Below are 20,075 nucleotides of genomic sequence, written 5' to 3'. Positions count from 1 at the left end.
TTAGAAGGAAAACATTAGAATTCATTGTTCTGCTTGAATGCTAAGAATGTACGGAATTAATTTGTGGTTCATATTTTGGTAAAAAATAAGGTCAAGTTTCTGCATTAGCATTCTGAATAGCTGATACCGTTCCAGCTAAAAAAAATCATGCCAAATTAAATGTAGCATTTTCCTAATAATGTAGAAAATTGTTCTTGCAGCGTTTGAGTTCTTTTAATCAATTAATTGCTTTTCCTCTACAATAATTGCATACAGCTGAAGAGTGGGATTTTTATCCTGTTTTACTTGAGCATTTGCCTTATAGATTTTGCTTCAAAACAGCAACCATGTGCACACACAGTTGGAAATAACTAAGTAATGAGAGCTTCTAGGAATTTTATGTTATAAGAAAATGAGAATGAATTATTTTAGCAGTTAAAGATGTCAGAGCATGTAGAGCTAAGCACTGTCAGGGCTAAACATTTAAAAGTTTCATTATTCTGCCCTTATTTAATGAATAATATTAAACTGTCAAACATACACTATTGATCTCTTCTAGCTGCTTGATGTATGTTGACCAGGGCATACGCAAAAAGTTAGTGTGTTTGCTTATGATTGAAGTTCACAAGGTTGGCTTTAATATGTCCATCTTGTGAATTATTTCCTGTGCTATTATAATAAACTTAGACATATTCAGTCAAGTTCATAAACTCTGTTGCACCTGCATATCTGTTAGTTTACCTTTTTATTCATTGTTTATGTAACTAAGAAACTACGAATGCTCCAGTATTTTTTTTTAAATGTTCCAATACATAGATTAAATTGGCATATTCCACTCCAAGTTGTTATTTTTCAGTATGGATAATGTGTCACAGCTGTTTTAGTGCACCTGTTTCCTGCCCAATCATATTCACCAATAATAAAATTTAATTTGTCGTCATCTTTTCTATGCAGTAATGATAGCTTATGTGTATTTAAGACTAATGTTGACTAATGGTAAATGTTCGTCATATTGTTACACAGCTCACTGAAATGCAAGCTGAAAGTAGTTATTACAGTCCACAGAAAGTAAAATCCAAAGAAATAATATGCTGGGAACAAGAAGGAACTACGGTCGAGGTAGTTTTCCATTACTTCCGTACATATATTATTTTGTAGTAAATGTCTTGGCATCAATAATTTTTCATCAGCATCATTATTTTGTACTGGCAGTTAGAATATTGATTTTATGTTCTTCTATTATTGGTTAGTTATAATAACTGAAACAGGTCCCTGTGTTTGGACTGCAACTATAGTACTAAGTATTTAATTTTTAAATCTGGTATACATTATACATCTTCTGCTTGATTCACTTCTTAATTAAGTAGAATAACTAGCTACATTAATCCTGTAAATAAATCAATTCACACAACTATTAATTTCACTTCGATGGTTTACACACTGATGTGCTGGATTGCAGCTATAAAGACCGAACATTGACTCCAGTTTGCTTACATACTGCCATAACATTCCTCAGCATGTTAAATTTTTTTCTCTAGGTCCTCATGAATGGAGAACCTTTCTTTGATTGCCAGATAGGTTTTGTTGGTTGCCAAGCTCTTTGTCTTAAAGGAATAATGGGAATTAAAGATTTTGAGGAGAATATGAATAGAAGTGATACAGTAAGTGCAATGCATATTTTACTGGATTGCAGACATACTAATGTGTTATAGTGACTGGCATTTTTTAAAGAACTTTTAAAAAGATACTTGCTGGGATCCAAAGAACCACATGACTTGTTCCATGTCACCAAGCAGGCTTTGAACTCGTGTTACCCAAACAGGAACCTGCCATGCTACATGGCATGCAACCTTTGAAACTGAAGGGAGTTTCAAAAATATTTCTTGTTATGGCATGGAAGGCTGCATTTCAAAGAAAACAAAAATCCTACTAGGAGTATGCGCAAGCCAGCCTTTGAGCATGCTTGGAGTAGCTCTTTGGATCCAGTTCTTGGTATTAAAGAAAAGCAGAACATTTGTCTTCTGTAGAAAACTGGGATGGCAGTTTCATCTAAAGAGCTAATCAAGTGAACAACATGTGGCTTTTCTTTATCAGTGTTAAATTTGTACAAGCTCTGTGCTAATTATTTACCTCAGATTTTGAAAATTATTTGCATGTTTTTGAAAATTGATTTTACTGGTTTATCAATGTATCACAACATCAACAGCAATAAGTATAATAGACATAACTTTAAAAATAGAAGAATAAATAAATAGTGTTTTCTTCATTAGCTTAATGTGTTACATTTTGTACTTGATAGTTCATGTTATCAAAGAGTTCTAGTACAAGCAGGGTAACAGGCTACCTTTTGCTTGGAGATTCCTCTCGCGGTCTTGCTATGATGTGTTAGTCAGTTTGAAAGCACTATCTTCCAGGTTTTGGAGAAGTAGCTATAAAACCAGACTGGGACTTCCAGTCCTGGGCCTATTTGTTGATTAAACTATTAGGGTTAATACTAGGCTGACCATATTTCCTTGAGACAAAAACGGGATATTGGGATGACAAAACACTGAACAGAAGTGGCCAGACTGCAAAAAATTATAAACATACACCAAAAAGAAAAAAAAGTAATAAACACCCTGACTGCTATCACAAGCTGGTATATGCTAATGTCCCACCAGAGAGTTCCACTGTAATAAGAAAATAGCTAACAGCCTGTTGAACCAAAATATGAGTCTGAAAAGTCTGAATCAAACTGAATGTAGGGCAGAAAGAATCTCTATGGGCGGAATGATGGTAGAAATAACAGTAAGACTCACCCTCCTGGCTCCCACATGCTGAGTGGGGCTTAGCGACCGCCTCTTGAATTCCCCGCCACCGCAGACAAGCAAGGGGGCGGCGTCTGATCATTGCTAGCTCAAGAAGACTGGCCCTGGCTGGATAAAATAAATGGAACTTCCTCTTTCGTCACACTAGTAGTTTTACTGCACACATTGATTAGCATAGAGCCTTATGATAAATGCGTTCAGTTTTTTACAAAAAATTAAAAACGGGACAAAATTGACATTTATATTAAAACGACGGGACGGTCGGGAAATATGAAAAGAACGGTTTGTTGTTTATTCGTTCAGTCGCTTCCGACTCTTCGTGACTTCATGGACCAGCCCATGCCAGAGCTTCCTGTCGGCCGTCGCCACCCCCATCTCCCCCAAGGTCAAGTCTGTCACCTCCAGAATATCATCCATCCACCTTGCCCTTGGTCGGCCCCTCTTCCTTTTGCCTTCCACTTTCCCTAGCATCAGCATCTTCTCCAGGGTAGCCTGTCTTCTCATGATGTGGCCAAAGTACTTCGGTTTTGCCTTTAATATCATTCCCTCAAGTGAGCAGTCTGGCTTGATTTCCTGGAGTATGGACTGGTTTGATCTTCTTGCAGTCCAAGGCACTCTCAGAATTTTCCTCCAGCACCACAGTTCAAAAGCATCTATCTTCCTTCGCTTAGCCTTCCTTATGGTCCAGCTCTCGCAGCCATAGGTTACTACGGGGAATACCATTGCTTTCACTATGCGGACCTTTGTTGTCAGCGTGATGTCTCTGCTTTCACTATTTTATCAAGATTTGTCATTGCTCTCCTCCCAAGAAGTAAACGTCTTCTGATTTCCTGGCTGCAGTCAGCGTCTGCAGTAACCTTTGCGCCTAGAAAGACAAAGTCTGTCACTGCTTCCACGTTTTCTCCCTCTATTTGCCAGTTATCAATCAAGCTGGTTGCCATAATCTTGGTTTTTTTGCGGTTTAACTGCAAGCCAGCTTTTGCACTTTCTTCTTTCACCTTCGTCATGAGGTTCCTCAGCTCCTCCTCGCTTTCAGCCATTAAAGTGGTATCATCTGCATATCGGAGATTGTTAATGTTTCTTCCAGCGCTTTTAACTCCAGCCTTGGCTTCATCAAGTCCAGCACGTTGCATGATGTGTTCTGCGTACAGGTTGAATAGGTAGGGTGAGAGTATACAACCCTGCCGTACCCCTTTCCCAATCTTAAACCAGTCCGTTGTTCCATGGTCTCTTTTTATGGTTGCTACTTGGTCGTTATACAGATTCCTCAGGAGGCAGACAAGATGACTTGGTATCCCCATACCACCAAGAACTTGCCACAATTTCTTATGATCCACACAGTGAAAGGCTTTAGAATAGTCAATAAAACAGAAATAGATGTTTTTCTGAAACTCCCTGGCTTTCTCCATTATCCAGTGGATATTGGCAGTTTGGTCTCTAGTTCCTCTGCCTTTTCTAAACCCAGCTTGTACATCTGGCAATTCTCGTTCCATGAATTGTTGGAGTCTGCCTTGAAAGATCTTGAGCATTACCTTACTGGCATGTGAAATAAGTGCCACTGTTCGATAGTTTGTACATTCTTTGGTGCTTCCCTTTTTTGGTATGGGGATATAAGTTGATTTTTTCCAATCTGGTGGCCATTCTTGTGTTTTCCAAATTTGCTGGCATATGGCATGCATCACCTTGACAGCATCATCTTGCAAGATTTTAAACAGTTCAGCTGGGATACCGTCATCTCCTGCTGCCTTGTTATTAGCAATGCTTCTTAAGGCCCATTCCACCTCACTCTTCAGGATGTCTGGCTCTAGCTCACTGACCACACTGTCAAATCTATCCCCGATATTATTATCCTTCCTGTACAGATCTTCCTTATATTCTTGCCACCTTTTCTTGATCTCTTCTGCTTCTGTTAGGTCCTTGCCATCTTGGTTTTTGATCATACCCATTTTTGCCTGGAATTTACCTTCGATGTTTCTAATTTTCTGGAAGAGGTCTCTTGTCCTTCCTATTCTATTATCTTCTTCCACTTCCGTGCATTGCTTGTTTAAAAATAATTCCATATCTCTTCTGGCTAAGCTCTGGAATTTTGCATTTAATTGGGCATATCTCCCCGTATCACTGTTGCCTTTGGCTTTCCTTCTTTCTTGGGCTTCTTCCAGTGTCTCAGCAGACAGCCATCTTGCCTTCTTGGTTTTCTTTTCCTTTGGGACGTTTTTTGTTGCCGCCTCCTGAACAATGTTGCGAACTTCTGTCTATAGTTCTTCCGGGACCCTATCTACTAAATCTAGTCCCTTAAATCTATTCTTCACCTCCACTGCATATTCATGAGGAATATTAGTGAGCTCATATTGAACTGATCTGTGGGTCTTCCCTTTTCTCTTTAGTCTGATTCTAAATTGTGCAATAAGAAGTTTGTGATCTGAACTACAATCAGCTCCAGGTCTTGTTTTTACCGACTGCATAGATGTCCACCACCTTTGGCTACAAAGGATGTAGTCAATCTGATTTCGGTGTCAACCGTCTGCATAAAGTCCATGCATAAAGTCGTCTCTTAGGTTGTTGGAAGAGAGTGTTTGTTATGCACAGTGAGTTGTCTTGGCAAAATTCTATCAGCCTATGTCCTGCTTCATTTTGTTCTCCCAGACCATGCTTGCCTGTAATTCCAGGTGTCGTTTGACTACCCACCTTAGCCTTCCAGTCTCCTGTAATGAAAATAACATCTATTTTTGGTGTATTATCCAGTAGGTGCTGCAGATCCTCATAGAACTGATCTACTTCTGCTTCAGCATCTGTGGTTGGGGCGTATATTTGGATCACTGATGTTAAATGGCTTACCCTGAATTCGAATTGAGATAATTCTGTCAATTTTTGGATTGTATCCAAGCACTGCTTTAGCCACTTTATTATGAATTATGAAGGCTATTCCATTTCTTCTGTGGTCCTCTTGTCCACAGTAGTAGATCTGGTGGTCATTGGATGTGAAGTGGCCCATTCCAGTCCATTTCAGTTCACTGACACCCCAAATGTCTATCTTTAATCTTGACATCTCCCCAATAACCACATCCAATTTGCCCTGGCTCATAGATCGTACATTCCAGGTTCCTATGGTGTGTTGATCTTTAGAACGTCAGATTCGTCGTTCACCACCAGCACCATTGGCTGCTAGCCGTCCTTTCGGCTTTGAGCTAGCTGCGTCATCATGTCTGGGGCTAGTTGAACTTATCCTCTGTTCCTCCCCAGTAGCATTTTGACCATCTTCCAACCTGGGAGTCCCATCTTCCGATGGTATACCAACATATCTCTGGTTGTACTGATCCATTTAGTTTTCATGGCAAGAATACTGGGGTGGGTTGCCGTTTCCTTCCTCAGGGATCGTATTTAGTCTGACCTCTCTGCCATGACCTTCCCGTCTTGGGTGTCCCTTCACGGTTTAGCTCATGACATCATTGAGGTGCTCAAGCTCCAGCACCACGACAAGGTAACGATCTCCTTTGCTGAAGGAAAAGAACGGTAGTGTCCCGTTTAAAACGGTATGTATGGTCAGCTTAGTTAATAACCATGGTGCAAATCCTGTAGGTCAGTGTGGCAAAATGGGGAAGTGTCTCTTTTGCTGGGGCAGTGCAGGTGTCTAGGCAACAGTGATACTTCCTCTCCATCCACACACCAGTTCAAACTGAGGCAAAATGTTGGCTTTATTTGATTTTAGTGAAGTTGACATGCAGGCAAATCTTATTTTGCTGCGATGTTATTGCATTAACTGCATGCCCTCTGGCTGGGATTACATGTTGAAGAAGAAAAATAAAAATATTGCATATTGGGCCTGTGAACAGGTACCAAAAAAGAATACCTGCAAAAGTCACAAAGGTAGGTATAGCGGGAGCATTTCACCCTTGAAAAGCCTAATTCTCATCTCAAGTATGGTTCAGTGTGAAAATTTGATAAAAATCAAGCAGAAGACCTCAAATATACAAAATAGCAGTCATCGCCAACCTAACCAAGCATGATGGTATTCCTTGTTATCTTCTGAATTACCAGGTTCTAGGCTGATACAATAAATTTATCTCGAGAATTACTAATTGGAAACATTTTTAATTTTTGTTTTAGCTTTTTGTCTGCCGGTTGCCATAATATGTGTGGAAAATAAGAGTTTCTTCAGATTCCACACTGAAGAACTTACTCATTTTGTTTTGTGTAAATGTTGTTTTGTTTATGATCTATACATTCCCACTTATTTCTGCCTTTTCTTTATAAAAGGATGCCTACTTTTTCCATTGTGGAGAAAATCTGAGCACAAAAGGGATGACGTACCTTACCAATTCACTATTTGATTACAGAAGTCCGGAAAACAATGGGGTTCGTGCAGAATTCATTTTGGATGCAGCTGCTCATAAGGTCTTTCCCCCCTTAATTTGAATTTGTTAGTTCAGTGTTTACATCTTGTGGCTTATTTTGTCTACTCCTTTATTCAGTAGGCCTGATTGTGGACTTGGCATTACTCATTGTTTCTCCTAAAATACTTCATCATTGGCTTCATATTAATCTCTGTGCCAGGAAAGGTATATAAGAGTTATGCCACAATAGGCTGTTCAAATTTATTTCCATTGTTTACAGCAAAGAGGTCATAACTAATTTAGGCATTAGTCTTCCTTGTAAGTAGTTCTTATTGTGCTAAGTGGAATTTTTTATGGAGAAAATGAATGACTGAATTAGCAGCTTCTGGAACTTCAACTGAGGTGGAATAGAAATTGAAGGAATAAACGGATGAAAGTGCCTGTCTTGAGTGGATAGAGTATTTGATCTGAACTGAGATCTTGGTTCAAATCCTCCTTTAATATGAAGCTCACTGAGTAGCTGTGGGCAAGTTGCTCTTCCAGGACAAGCTGCTTTATAAGGTTTTTGTGAGTATAAATGGATTAAGTTGCCTTGAGCTTCTTGTAGGAAGAGCAGGATACCAAAGTGCTAAATTCAAATGAACCTAGCCATAAGGGCTTATTCTCACTATAATTGTACTGAGGCATGGATATCAGAGTACAAAACACAAAAGTCATCTTTCCAATGAGAAGAGACACACATATAAAATAAGGTATATCTCTCTTTAAAACATTCAGAAGCAAGGGGCTGATTCTTTCCCAACGGCTACTTTCAAAGGCTTTAAAGAAGTGCACCTAAGTTTCCAGACACCCAACTTCACACTTCATGGAGGCTCATGTTGTTTCACATGTGCATTTGTACCCAAGTATAAGACTAAATAGAATGGAGACTATTCTGAACCAGATCTGTATGACACATATGAGTGTCACATTACAAATGCTGAAACTTCTGCGTACAACGTTCTAAATACAGCAACTGTTTTTAATCCTGTCTTGGTCTGCAGTACATAGATCTGGACTTTGCTTTATATTTGTTCTGTTATTGTTATTTGTTATTTGTTCTGTTACATGAGAAGAGCCCTGCTGAATTGCACCAAAGATCTATTTTGTACAGCGTACTGCTTTCAAGTGCACAAGCAGGGCTTGGGAGCAACAGTCCTCTCACACAGTGTCCAGGTTCGGACAGTTTTGGAGGTGGGGGGAAGAAGCCATTGTGGCTTGTCCCCCTGCCCATGTGCGTGCTGCACACATACCCATTGTTTACATAATTACCCGCGCTGCAGTGTGTGTTGGCGTGTTGTGCAAACCCGGTGCATGGCATGGCGGGGGTGGCTTCATACCCATCCTACAACCGACAACGTGCAGTAGGGTTTGTAGGGTGGGTACGAAGCCACCTGTGCCATGCCGTATGCTGGGTTCGCATGACATGCCAACCTGTGCTGTAGTGTGGGTAATTATGTAAATGGAGGGGGGAGAAGCCACAATGGCTTCTTTTCCCTCTGCGATCATCTACAGTGGCTCCCTAGCAGCTAGTATTCAGTGGCACACTGCTTCTGGAAGTTTTGTGAGAGGGAGAAAAGCTCTTCACTTTCTCCACGCCATTCATAATTTGATAAATCTCTAGCCTGTCTCCTCTGAGTCATTTCACCCCACTAAACAAAAAGGCTACAAATGGTTGAAACTTTTCTTGTAGGAAAAGTGCATCAACCACCTGATAATTTTGGTTGCCCTTTTCTGCGTCTTTCTACCTTCTGTGATAACCTTGTTGAGATGGGGCATTCAGAACTATGCAGAGTATTCCAAATGTGACTTGCACAATAGATTTGTATCAGGGTATTGTGATATAGGCAGTTTTATTTTAAACCCCTTTCTTAATGAGCTCTAGCATGGAATTTACCTTTTTCACAATTGCTGCACACTGTTGATGTTTTATTGAGCTACCCACCATGACTCCAAGTTCTCTTTCCTATTTAATCATTACCAGTTAGTATATTTGTGAAGTGAGGATTTTTTGCCCCTCTACAGTTATTTACACTTAGCCACATTTGCTGTTTTGTTGCCTATTCACTCAGTTTTGGGGAGATCCATCACCCTGAATAATTTGGTGTCATTTCTAAACCTGGCCACAAGTTAAATAGCACTGGTCCCAATACAGATCCTTCAGGAACACCTCTTCTTACTTCCCTTCATTGTGAGAAATGTCTGTTTATTATGTAAACTTCATGTTAGCTTCCTGATCCATTTCAGAGCAGGAGAAGAGAGAAACTCAGATAATCCCATGAATACAGCCCAATAAACTCATCTTGTTCAGCCTGCAAATTCTCCTTTATTGGTACTATTTATAGATTCCCCTTACCTAATGTCAACCTTCAAGTCTTGCTACTTATGGTTCATTGCTTCCTATAAAGACAAGAGCAAACAAATTCTTAATGAGTCCAAATAAATCTAATTGTTTTTAGATGCATTTCCTAAAATTTTCATAAGTTACAAAGGTTTAGATCTTAAAATTGCATTAGTCGCCGGGTTTACTAGGAAGCAAGAGGTCAAATTAAGATCCTTTACTGCGCTAAAGATACTAATTAACTAGCTGCTTTTGGTAAAAGTGGACAAAACATCCAGAAGAATTATAGATGTCCTTTTGTGTAGCCTAATATAGATGTTGCATTAGCTGTCTGAAGGATGAATTCTTTGACTAACCTCTGTTCTTTGTTTTGATAAGCTTTACCATGTATTCATGCATAAACCCAAACAATCATATATCTCTAGTACTTGGATATAGCTCTGATACCATTGGCTTGTAATCTCAAGTTTCTTTCTTAACAGAACATTAGTTGTATGTACTTTGCTTTGTTGGTAGGAGATGTACACAGAGATAACTGGAATGCAGAGGTTTGGGGCTTTCTACATGGATTATCTGTACACAATGGAGAGGACCAGTGGCAAAGGTACTTAATTTCTTTGTTTGCTTTCTCTTTAAATAACAGAAACAAAGGCTTCTTCAGAGGCACCTGACAGTCCTTGACCGACTGTCCTCAGGTTTACCTTTTAAGGTCTAATTTAGAATCTAGACTGATTTGCTGGGAGTTCTGAATTCAAACGTGCTTGTTTGTCTACCAACCCACCAACTCCTTCCCTTATTCTGAATTTTCCATATGTGGTGAGACCTTGTACAGCCTGAGGGCTTTCTTAATGTAATTTGGTATCATCATATGAGTGTTGGATTTAGATTTAGGAAACCTGGGTTCAAATCCTCACTCTGTTGAGTGGGGATTTGGGGTTCTTGTGGGATACTGTTGGGAGTGGGATGAGGAAGATGGGATTAAAAGTACCATATTAAGGCTGGCAGCCCAATACAATGCCTCTTTACTTGGAGATGGATTTAGAATCATAGAATCTTAGAGTTGGAAAAGACCTCAAAGGCCATCTGGTCCAACTTTATGCCGATGCAGGAAATCCACTACTACAGCAGAGGTGGCCATCTAACCTCTGCCTAAAAACCTTTAATGAAGTGCAGTCCATTACCTTTCAAGGAGTCTATTTCACTGCTGAGCAGCTTGTATTATCAGGAAGTTCTTCCTAACGTTTAGTCAAAATCCGTTGTTGTTGTTGTTGTTGTTGTATTTTGAACCCATTTGTTTCGGTCCTATTCTGGAGCAACTGAAAAACAAATTTGTTCAGTGGCACTTACTCCCAAGCAAGTTACTCCAAGCTGCTTGAATAAATACATTGTTTCTTTCTCTCACTCTCCCCCCTCACAACTAAATAAGTTGCAGGGACGACCAATTGACAGACATAGTTCTTCAGCAGCTTTTAAAGCAGCTTTTGCAAGCTTTATGCTAGTTTAATTGAAATAATCTAGTCTACAAATGAGTGGATGTTCAATACCTTTTGTGAATTGTTATAAAGCTCAATCACTGATTTTGAGAGGTGGTGTAGCATAGTGGTTAAAAGCATAAGCTTGGTTCCTTGGTTCAAATGTCAGCTCAGTATTGCCATTCACCACCCACTGTTTCCTCATATCTTTTAAAGAGGGGAAGAAAGGAAAATGAGGCTCCCTGTGAAAACTAATGAGGAAACATTGCATAGGTTGCAGCAAGAAACCCAAACACAGGCTGTGGCTGAAGAACCTACATGTGGTTCCAGGTTTTTTTTAAAGGCTAGTCCCCTGTTCTTGGTCTTAAAAATACATTACACTTCATACAGTTTCCCTCTTTTTAAACATATAATATAGAGAAGCAGAATTATTTTAACTAGTATATCCTTAAAATGTGAAGAAAAATATATGATACCATGCTTGAAATGGACCCTGGAATGCAGGGTCATTTCTGCATTCCACAGATTGACCAAAGCTTCAACAGGAGAGCCAGCCATATCAGCCAGAAAATGCCCCAGAGCCCTCTGGAAACCATCTAGAGCTATTAAACTCTGGGGGAAGACCATTTTAATAGGTCCCCCACCCTTATAAAGGAGAAAAGCTGCCATAAGTCTAAACCTCCGCAGGCGATGAACTGACCATGACAAAGGGACAGTTCAAAGTACCCCACCTTCAGTTCACCATCTCCATGTCCAGCTGAAAAAAACAAGTTTAGAGTATACCCTGCAACATGTGTTGGGCTGATGACATGATGGGACTGTCCTGTTGTCTTGGAGACCATGAAATCCTGAGGTGCCCTCAGGTGCCTTCAGCATGAATGTTGACATCCCCAAGAACCAACAGCCTGGGGGACCTCAACAGCAGACCCAAGACTACCTCCATCAGCTCAGCTAAGGGGACTATTGAGCAGTGGGGTGTGTGGTACACCAACAAAATCCCCAGTCTGTCCTGCTGGCTAAATGCAAGGTGCAAATGCTCCAGACCAGTAGTCTGATGGACAGGGCACCTGCAGAGGGAGATGGAATTCCTGTAGACCACAGCAACCCCCTCATCCCTGGCTCTCAAGTCTATGCTGATGCTGAAACAAGTACCTTCAGTGAGCACAACTAGGAGAAACTAGTTCACCCACCCATGTCTCAGTTATGCATGCCAGATCAGCTTCCTCATCCACTATTAAATCATGAATGAGGGAGGTCTTACTTTGAACCAATCTGGCATTTAAGAGCAGCATCTGGAGACCAAAGGGAAGGCTGATAGGGCAGCCACCAAACCTGCAGATGTGGGGGAGAGCTGGAACACAGCACAGCTGTTAACTGTCTGGGCCTTGTTCCCCTAACCTGGCTAGCCTTCCTCACAACACCATGTTTCCCTCTATCTGTAACCACACTAAGTGGTCCCCCTGAGGTCCCCACACTTGGCTCCATATACTCCCTTCTAAGCACATGACAAGATTTTAAAAGGGAAGACACCCACCCCCCACACAAAAAAACATAAAACCCAATTATCCGCAATGTTAAATGGGTGGCCCTTGCCCTTGGATCCCCCCAGAAGCGACTCCCCCCAAAGGAGCAGCCCCCTTCGGCCGGCTGCACTTCAAGATCATCAAGGGAGGCCCTTCTCACTTGCCCATCTGTGAGGGCAGTGTCAGGAGCGCCCTAGCAGCCTCTTTCAGTATACTCAAATAGCCAACTCAAGACACAGACAAAAGGATTCTTTTCAAGGCTTTAATCCTTTTACAACCCAGGATGATGGTCCTGGGGGATCTCAACTTCCATGCCGAGGCCGCTGTATCCGGGGCGGCTCAGGACTTCATGGCCGCCATGACAACCATGGGGCTGTCCCAACATGTCATCGGCCCAACGCATATAAAAGGACACACGCTTGATCTGGTTTTCTCGACTGGGCAGGTGGATGGTGATCTGAAAGTGGAGGAATTAACATCTGTCCCTTTGTCATGGTCAGATCACTTCCTGCTGAGGTTTAGACTTCTGGCGGCCTTTCCCCTCTGCAAGGGTGGGGGACCTATTAAAATGGTCCGCCCCCAGAGATTAATGGATTCCGATGGATTCCAGAGGGCTCTGGGGGATTTTCCTGCTGGTATGGCTGGTGCTCCTGTCGAAGCCCAGGTCACTCTGTGGAATGCAGAGATGACTCGGGCGGTTGACACGATCGCGCCCAAGCGCCCTCTCCCTCTGAGCAGAGCCCGGCCAGTTCCTTGGTATACACCTGAGCTGAGGGCAATGAAGCAAGAGGGGAGATGGCTAGAACGCAGGTGGAGGAAAACTTGTTCTGAGTCTGACCAAACACAGGTAAGAGCCCACTATCGAGCCTACTCTGTGGCGGTGAGGGTGGCAAAGAGGCAGTTCTTTTCCACCAGCATTGCATCTTCTCAGTGTCGTCCAGCGGAGCTTTTCCGAGTGGTTCGCGGCCTGTTACATTCTGGGCCAGGGAGAGAGACGGTGGAACCCTCGGTAGCACGCTGTGACAAGTTTGTGCGGCACTTTGAGGATAAAGTCGTTCAGATTCATCATGAACTGGACACCATCATTAATGCAGTTCCATTGGTAGAGGCGTTCATAGCACTGTCTGGTCCAGTTTTATTGGATGAGTTTCAGTTACTGAGGCCTGAGGATGCAGACAAGGTGCTTGGCCAAGTCTGATCGACCACTTGTGTGCTTGACCCTTGCCCTTCATGGCTTATTAAATCAAACAAGGAGGGGTTGTCCAGCTGGGTCCAGGAGGTTGTAAATTCCTCCTTGAGAGAGGGAGTGGTGCCTGCTGCTTTAAAAGAGACAGTAATTAGACCACTCCTGAAAAAGCCTAACCTGGACCCAGAGGATGTTAACAATTATAGGCCAGTGGCCAACATCCCCTTCCTGGGCAAGGTGCTTGAGCGGGTGGTTGTAGGACAGCTCCAGGCACTCTTGAATGAAACGGATTATCTAGATCCATTTCAATCGGGCTTCAGGCCTGGTTTTGGAACGGAAACTGCCTTGGTCGCCCTGTGGGATGACCTCTGCCGGGAGAGGAACAGGGGGAGTGCGACCCTGTTGATTCTCCTGGACCTCTCAGCGGCTTTCGATACCATCGACCATGGTATCCTTCTGGATAGGTTGTCTGGGTTGGGAGTTGGAGGCACTGCACTACAGTGGTTCCGCTCCTACTTGGATGGCCGATTCCAGAAGGTGGTGCTGGGGGATTATTGCTCTGTGCCATGGCAATTGTGCCATGGGGTTCCACAGGGCTCTATTTTATCCCCCATGCTGTTTAACATCTACATGAAACCACTGGGGGAGGTTATCCGGAGGTGTGGGCTGAGGTGCCATCAATATGCGGATGACACCCAGCTCTACCTCTCTTTCTCATCAAAACCAGGTGAGGCAATGGCTGTTCTGAACCAGTGCCTGGGCACGGTAATGGACTGGATGAGGGCCAATAAACTGAAGCTCAATCCAGACAAGACGGAGGTACTGTTAGTGGGTGGTTCGTCTGCCCGGCTAGGTGATATTCAACCTGTTCTGGAGGGGGTTGCACTCCCCCTAAAGGATCAGGTTCGTAGTTTGGGGGTGCTCTTGGATCCAGAACTGTCACTTGAGGCACAGGTGAACTCAGTGGCACGGAGCACTTTTTATCAGCTTAGGCTGGTATACCAACTACGCCCTTATCTGGACAGAGATAGCCTAGCTACAGTTATCCATGCTCTGATAACTTCTCGTCTGGATTACCGCAATGCGTTATACGTGGGGCTGCCTTCGAAAACGGTCCGGAAACTTCAGCTGGTCCAAAACAGGGCAGCAAGATTGTTAACAGGGACTGGCCTGCGAGCTCATATTACGCCAGTACTTTTCCAGCTGCACTGGCTGCCAGTCCATTTCCGGGCTCGATTCAAAGTGCTGGTGTTAACATTCAAAGCCCTTAACGGCTTGGGGCCAGGTTACCTGAAGGATCGCCTCCTCCCATATGTGCCTGCCCGGACCTTAAGATCATCATCAGCGGCCCTTCTCCGTGAGCCTCTGCCAAAGGAAGTGAGGCGGGTGGCTACTAGGAGGAGGGCTTTTTCTGTTATGGCACCCCGGCTCTGGAATGAGCTCCCTAGTGAGGTTCGCCTGGCGCCTACATTGTACTCCTTTCGGCGCCAGGTGAAGACCTTTTTATTTTCCCAGGCATTTTAGCTTTCTAAATTTTTATCTTTGCTGTTTTAAATCTATATTTTAAACTCCTGTACTGCTGCTAGGTTTTATTGTGGTTGTATTGTTATATTGTGGTTTTAATGTTCTATATATTTTAAATTGTTTTATTGTGTGTTGTTTGGTTTTAGTTTTTGTGAACCGCCCAGAGAGCTTCGGCTATTGGGGGGTATAGAAATGAAATAAATAAATAAATAAATAAACTTAATGATTCTTTCAGATGCTAATCACCAGCGACTAAGCAAGGAGCAGCAGAATAGCCTATGCTCCGGGTAGGCAGTTGGTCCCCATTTGAAGGAGAATTATGGGAAGACCCTGAACTTAAGAGCTAGGGAGAGATTCTCCCTCTTTCCCTTGGGTTCATGGGATGCGGCCGTTGCTTGCGCGCCAAACAGGCGCTACGCCTCCTTTCCACGCCCTCCATCGCTCGTCGCTCCCTGCGTCTGCGTCGAGCGTCTAGCAAGCCCCCCTCCTGTACTTTCTCACTGCCAGGGTCACTGTCTTACCCTCAGAAGGAATCTCTGCCAGCTGCTGTGCCTGTGAGGGATGAGCTGGCTCTGCTCTCACAGATTGCTAATCCTCCTCAGAATCAGAACTGCTCTGGGGTTCTATCGGCTCAGTTTCCACCCTGACAGGCAGTTAGTTGGGTGAGTACATGAGAGAGGGCCTTTTCTGCAATGGCCCCACACCTCTGGAATAAGTTGCCCTCAAGGGTCCCCCAGGTCCCATCATTGCAGGCTTTTAGGAAGGCCCTGAAGACTTGCTTATTTACTGTAGCCTTCCCCTAATTTTTTTATCAAACTGGGTTTCAGCTGCAATTGTGTTGTAGGTGTTCCTATGCTGATGTTTGTTTTGTGGAACTTTTGCTGCTTTTATTATCATATCGGGTTTGTATTACGAATTTTATTATATGCATTTTAATGTTGTATGGTGCTGTGGGAGGGCTTATGCCCTGAAAGGCAGTCTACAAATATTTTAATTAAATAAATAACCCGTGGTGGCGATGAAATGTAGACCAAATTGTGTTTCTTTATTGTTTCCCTAATGAGGCTTATAGCAGCTTTGGGAGAGGCAGCTGAAATTGTCAAAATTATACAGGGAAAGGGTTAAACACTACTCCATGCCACTATTGCCTGTGGAAATTGGCAGACCACCCAGCTTCATTTCAATAAAAGAAAAAAATTTCAGGACATCTGACAGCAAATCTCCTACATCATATGTAGTTTAATCTCTAAAGAGAAATCACTTTGTGTGCATTTTTGTTATGTAGCATCACGTTCTTTATACCATATTGTGTAAGCATTTCTAATTAACCTGTGATAATTGCAGTAAAATAGTTTTTTCCACCTACCATTTCCCTAGTGCATATTAACTGTCTGACAAAATTACTGTACTTTTAGTGTCTGGAAATCAGCCAGATGTGACTTCAGTGAAGAATGAAGACTTTGGCAATTTTCAGGAGATGTCTACAAAAAGCCTTATTATAGGCCCCCTCAGTCTTCGACTTGATAGCAGTGCAGTGCACAGGATTATGAAAATGATTGTTTGTGCTCTAGAACATGAATACGAGCCATATAGCAACTCTAAACTAGGTATGTTCTGTATTCTTTTTTTTACTAATAAAGGAGGTGAGTTTCAGTGCAAAGATGTTACCTGGAAGTAGTGTGTGTATGAAAAAGGAAAGTTTGGCAGGAAATTCATTTGAGCCCCTTCAGTGTTGCCTGTGATAAGAGTTCAAAGGGAATCAGTCTGGACAACAGCAGTGTAAAAATCTGGCTAGTCTAGTGCCTATGGAACTAACTTGCAGTGCTTTTTGAGAGGTGAAGATAGCAGATGGTATCATAGCATTCACCTTTTTTAAGATCTCAGAGGGAAAGCAAGCCCTAAGGAAGGAATATATTCATTATTATCATTACTTATATAGCACCATGGTACTTTACAGAGAATGATAGAATAGTTCCCCTACCCACAAGAGCTCATAATCTTAAAGCAGACACAAGGAAGACAGCTGAGGAACAGGAAGGAAATAGAACCATGGCTAAACAGGGGAAGAATATGTGATTATTACATTTAGATGTACTGAGGCTTAGTTATAGTATGTTCTTCTTCGTGGTCTCTGTGCATTACACATATGGGCTCTGTGTCCACATGGAGCCTCCATTTGGGAAAACTTCTGTAGCTGAGGAATGTTTTTGGTAGGAACCTTCCCCCACTGACCCACTGCACATCTCTGAGTGGGTTCCCACCTATCTCCTCAGTTTCTTTTCGACCTCCATCATGGCCACCTCCTCAGGAACTTTGTCTGCATTTTTCAGATGAATTAGTGCTGAGATCTTGTTCTTTCGCATTCTTCGCATTCTTTTTTCTTCTTAACCAAAAAACAAAAAACAGTGGTTAGTACAGTTGTTATTTCATTTTTTTCTGGCGTATTACATTGAAGGCGCCTTTCAGAAAGTGCGTCTGCTGTGGTGGTAAACTTCCCCAATCTGATGGACACTCTTTGTGCCTCCTTTGCCTTGGGGAGTCTCATGTGGTAGAGATGTGCCACCATTGCCAGTCTTTCTCAGAACAAGCCAATAAAAATCGCTTGGACAGATTCAAGGTGATTTTGTGGAATAGGGCATTGGAAGCAGTGGATACTTGAAAGTCCCCAACTCAACCGGGTGCCGCTGTGAAGAGCGAGATGCCACAACCTACCACAGTTTCACCTCCTCGGTCAGCCTCAGAAGTGGGGCGGACAGAGCCTCCAACACTGGGTCGTTCATTGGCTCTCTCAGTGGCCAAGAAGATTGCCAAAAAGGCGAAGCGTACTAACCCTGAGCCAGAAACTGTACTGAAGAAAAAGAAGAGGAAGGAGCATAAAAAGACTCCACCGAGATTCATAGAATCATAGAATCATAGAATAGTAGGGTTGGAAGGGTCCTACAAGGCCATTGAGTCCAACCCCCTGCTCAATGCAGGAATCCAAGTCAGAGCATCCCTGACAGATGGCTGTCCAGCCTCGTCTTGAAGGCCTCCAGTGTGGGAGAGCCCACCACCTCCCCAGGTAATTGGTTCCATTGTCGTATTGCTCTTACAGTCAGGAAGTTTTTCCTGATGTTCAGCCGGAATCTGGCTTCCTGTAACTTGAGCCCATTATTCCGTGTCTGGGATGATCAAGAAGAGATCCTGGTCTTCTTCTCTGTGACAACCTTTCAAGTACTTGAAGAGCGCTATCATATCTCCCCTCAGTCTTCTCTTCTCAAGGCTAAACATGCCCAGTTCTTTCAGTCTCTCTTCATAGGGCTTTGTTTCCAGTCCCCTGATCATCTTTGTTGCCCTCCTCTGAACCCTCTCCAGTTTGTCTGCATCCTTCTTAAAGTGCAGTGCCCAGAACTGGACACAGTACTCCAGATGAGGCCTAACCAGTGCTGAGTAGAGGGGAACTAGTACTTCCCGGGATTTGGAAGCTATGCTTCTATGAATGCAGCCCAAAAGAGCATTTGCCTTTTTTGCAGCCATATCACATGGTTGGCTCATATTCAGCTTGTGATCGACAACAATTCCAAGATCCTTCTCGCTTGTAGTGTGGTTGAGCTATATATCCCACATCTTGTAAGTGTGCATTTGGTTTCTTTTTCCTAGGTGCAGAACTTGGCATTTATCCCTATTAAATGTCATTCTGCTGTTTTCTGCCCAGCGCTCCAGTCTATCAAGATCACTTTGAATTTTGTTTCTGTCTTCCAAAGTATTAGCTATCCCGCCCAATTTTGTGTCATCTGCAAATTTGATCAGCATTCCCTGCACCTCCTCCTCCAAGTCATTAATAAAAATATTGAAGAGCACTGGGCCCAGGACTGAGCCCAAACTGAGCCCAACTCTGAGTCTCAGAGTTGGAGATTCCTCCTCCTCCCCCTCTTCTGAATTCACCAGTTCCAAGGCTATCATCGCTACCGACAGCCACAGCACCATTAGAGCCTCTGTCTATGGCCTCTAAAGGCGAGATCAGAGATTTTTCTCCTGTTCAACACCGAGCAGATTCCATCCCTTGTTTCCATAAACTCAACGTCTGAAGGGCTTTAGCTTTTTACAAAGCTAGGACTGAGTCATTTTGGAAATCAGAAAGATTATTTCTTTGCTATGCAGGACTTAACAAGGGACTACCGGTGTCATCCCAGAGGCTGGCTGGCTGCCTGGATAGTTCAGACCATCACACTGGCATACCAACTCCGTGGGCAAGAGCCTTTGCATTGAATCTGAGTGCATTCGACACGAGCTACGGCAATGTCAACAGTCTTTGGGAGAGGGGTGGCTCTAAAAGACCTTTGTAAGGCTGCAACATGGTCTACTCCCTAGACTTTTGTGAAGCATTATAAATTGGATATGCATGCTCAATTGGACTGCACATTCGGAAGAGCCGTAGTCTCGTCTGTGTTCCGATAGGACACCTACCATCCTCCAGTAAATTGGTTTGTTAATCGCCCATAGGTGTGATGCACAGAGACCATGAAGAAGGAAGTCAGGTTGCTTACCTGTAACTGTAGTTCTTCGAGTGGTCATCTGTGTATTCACACAGCCCACCCACCGTCCCCTCTTCAGTGTCGATATCCCGTTGATGTTGATACTGAGTGACCCTCAGATCCGAGACTATTTTTACAGTCTCAAGGAACTTAGGAGATAGGCGGGAACCCACTTGGACATGCGCAGTGGAACAGTATTGGAGAGTTCGCGCCAAAAACGTTTCTCGGCTTTTCCTGAGAATGTTTTCCCAAATGGAGGCTCTGTGCAGTTTTCCCGAATGGAGGCTCTGTGCAGGTACAGAGCCCATATGTGTGAATGCTCAGATGACCACTCAAAGAACTACAGTTATAGGTAAGCA

The 20,075-nt window shown here is 43.0% G+C and overlaps 1 protein-coding gene across 13 annotated transcripts in view; it reads left to right on the top strand.

Annotated features, from left to right (window-relative positions):
- Positions 1-20,075, top strand: part of VPS13B (vacuolar protein sorting 13 homolog B) — a 623,510-nt gene that overhangs the window by 74,155 nt on the left and 529,280 nt on the right. For all 13 annotated transcript variants that reach the window (XM_084849024.1, XM_084849023.1, XM_084849026.1 and 10 more), the window contains 5 exons: positions 1,003-1,098; positions 1,518-1,640; positions 7,041-7,178; positions 10,014-10,101; positions 16,618-16,809. In XM_084849024.1, coding sequence (XP_084705150.1) covers positions 1,003-1,098; positions 1,518-1,640; positions 7,041-7,178; positions 10,014-10,101; positions 16,618-16,809 — 637 coding nt within the window. The remainder of the gene's footprint in view (positions 1-1,002; positions 1,099-1,517; positions 1,641-7,040; positions 7,179-10,013; positions 10,102-16,617; positions 16,810-20,075) is intronic.

Source organism: Heloderma suspectum, chromosome 4 (genome assembly GCF_057233095.1).
Source record: "Heloderma suspectum isolate Gila_16-S chromosome 4, 16-S_ref, whole genome shotgun sequence".
NCBI classification, from domain to species: Eukaryota; Metazoa; Chordata; class Lepidosauria; order Squamata; family Helodermatidae; genus Heloderma; species Heloderma suspectum.
The sequence above is the reverse complement of the archived record's forward strand: the minus strand, read 5'-3'. Positions and strand labels throughout refer to the sequence as shown.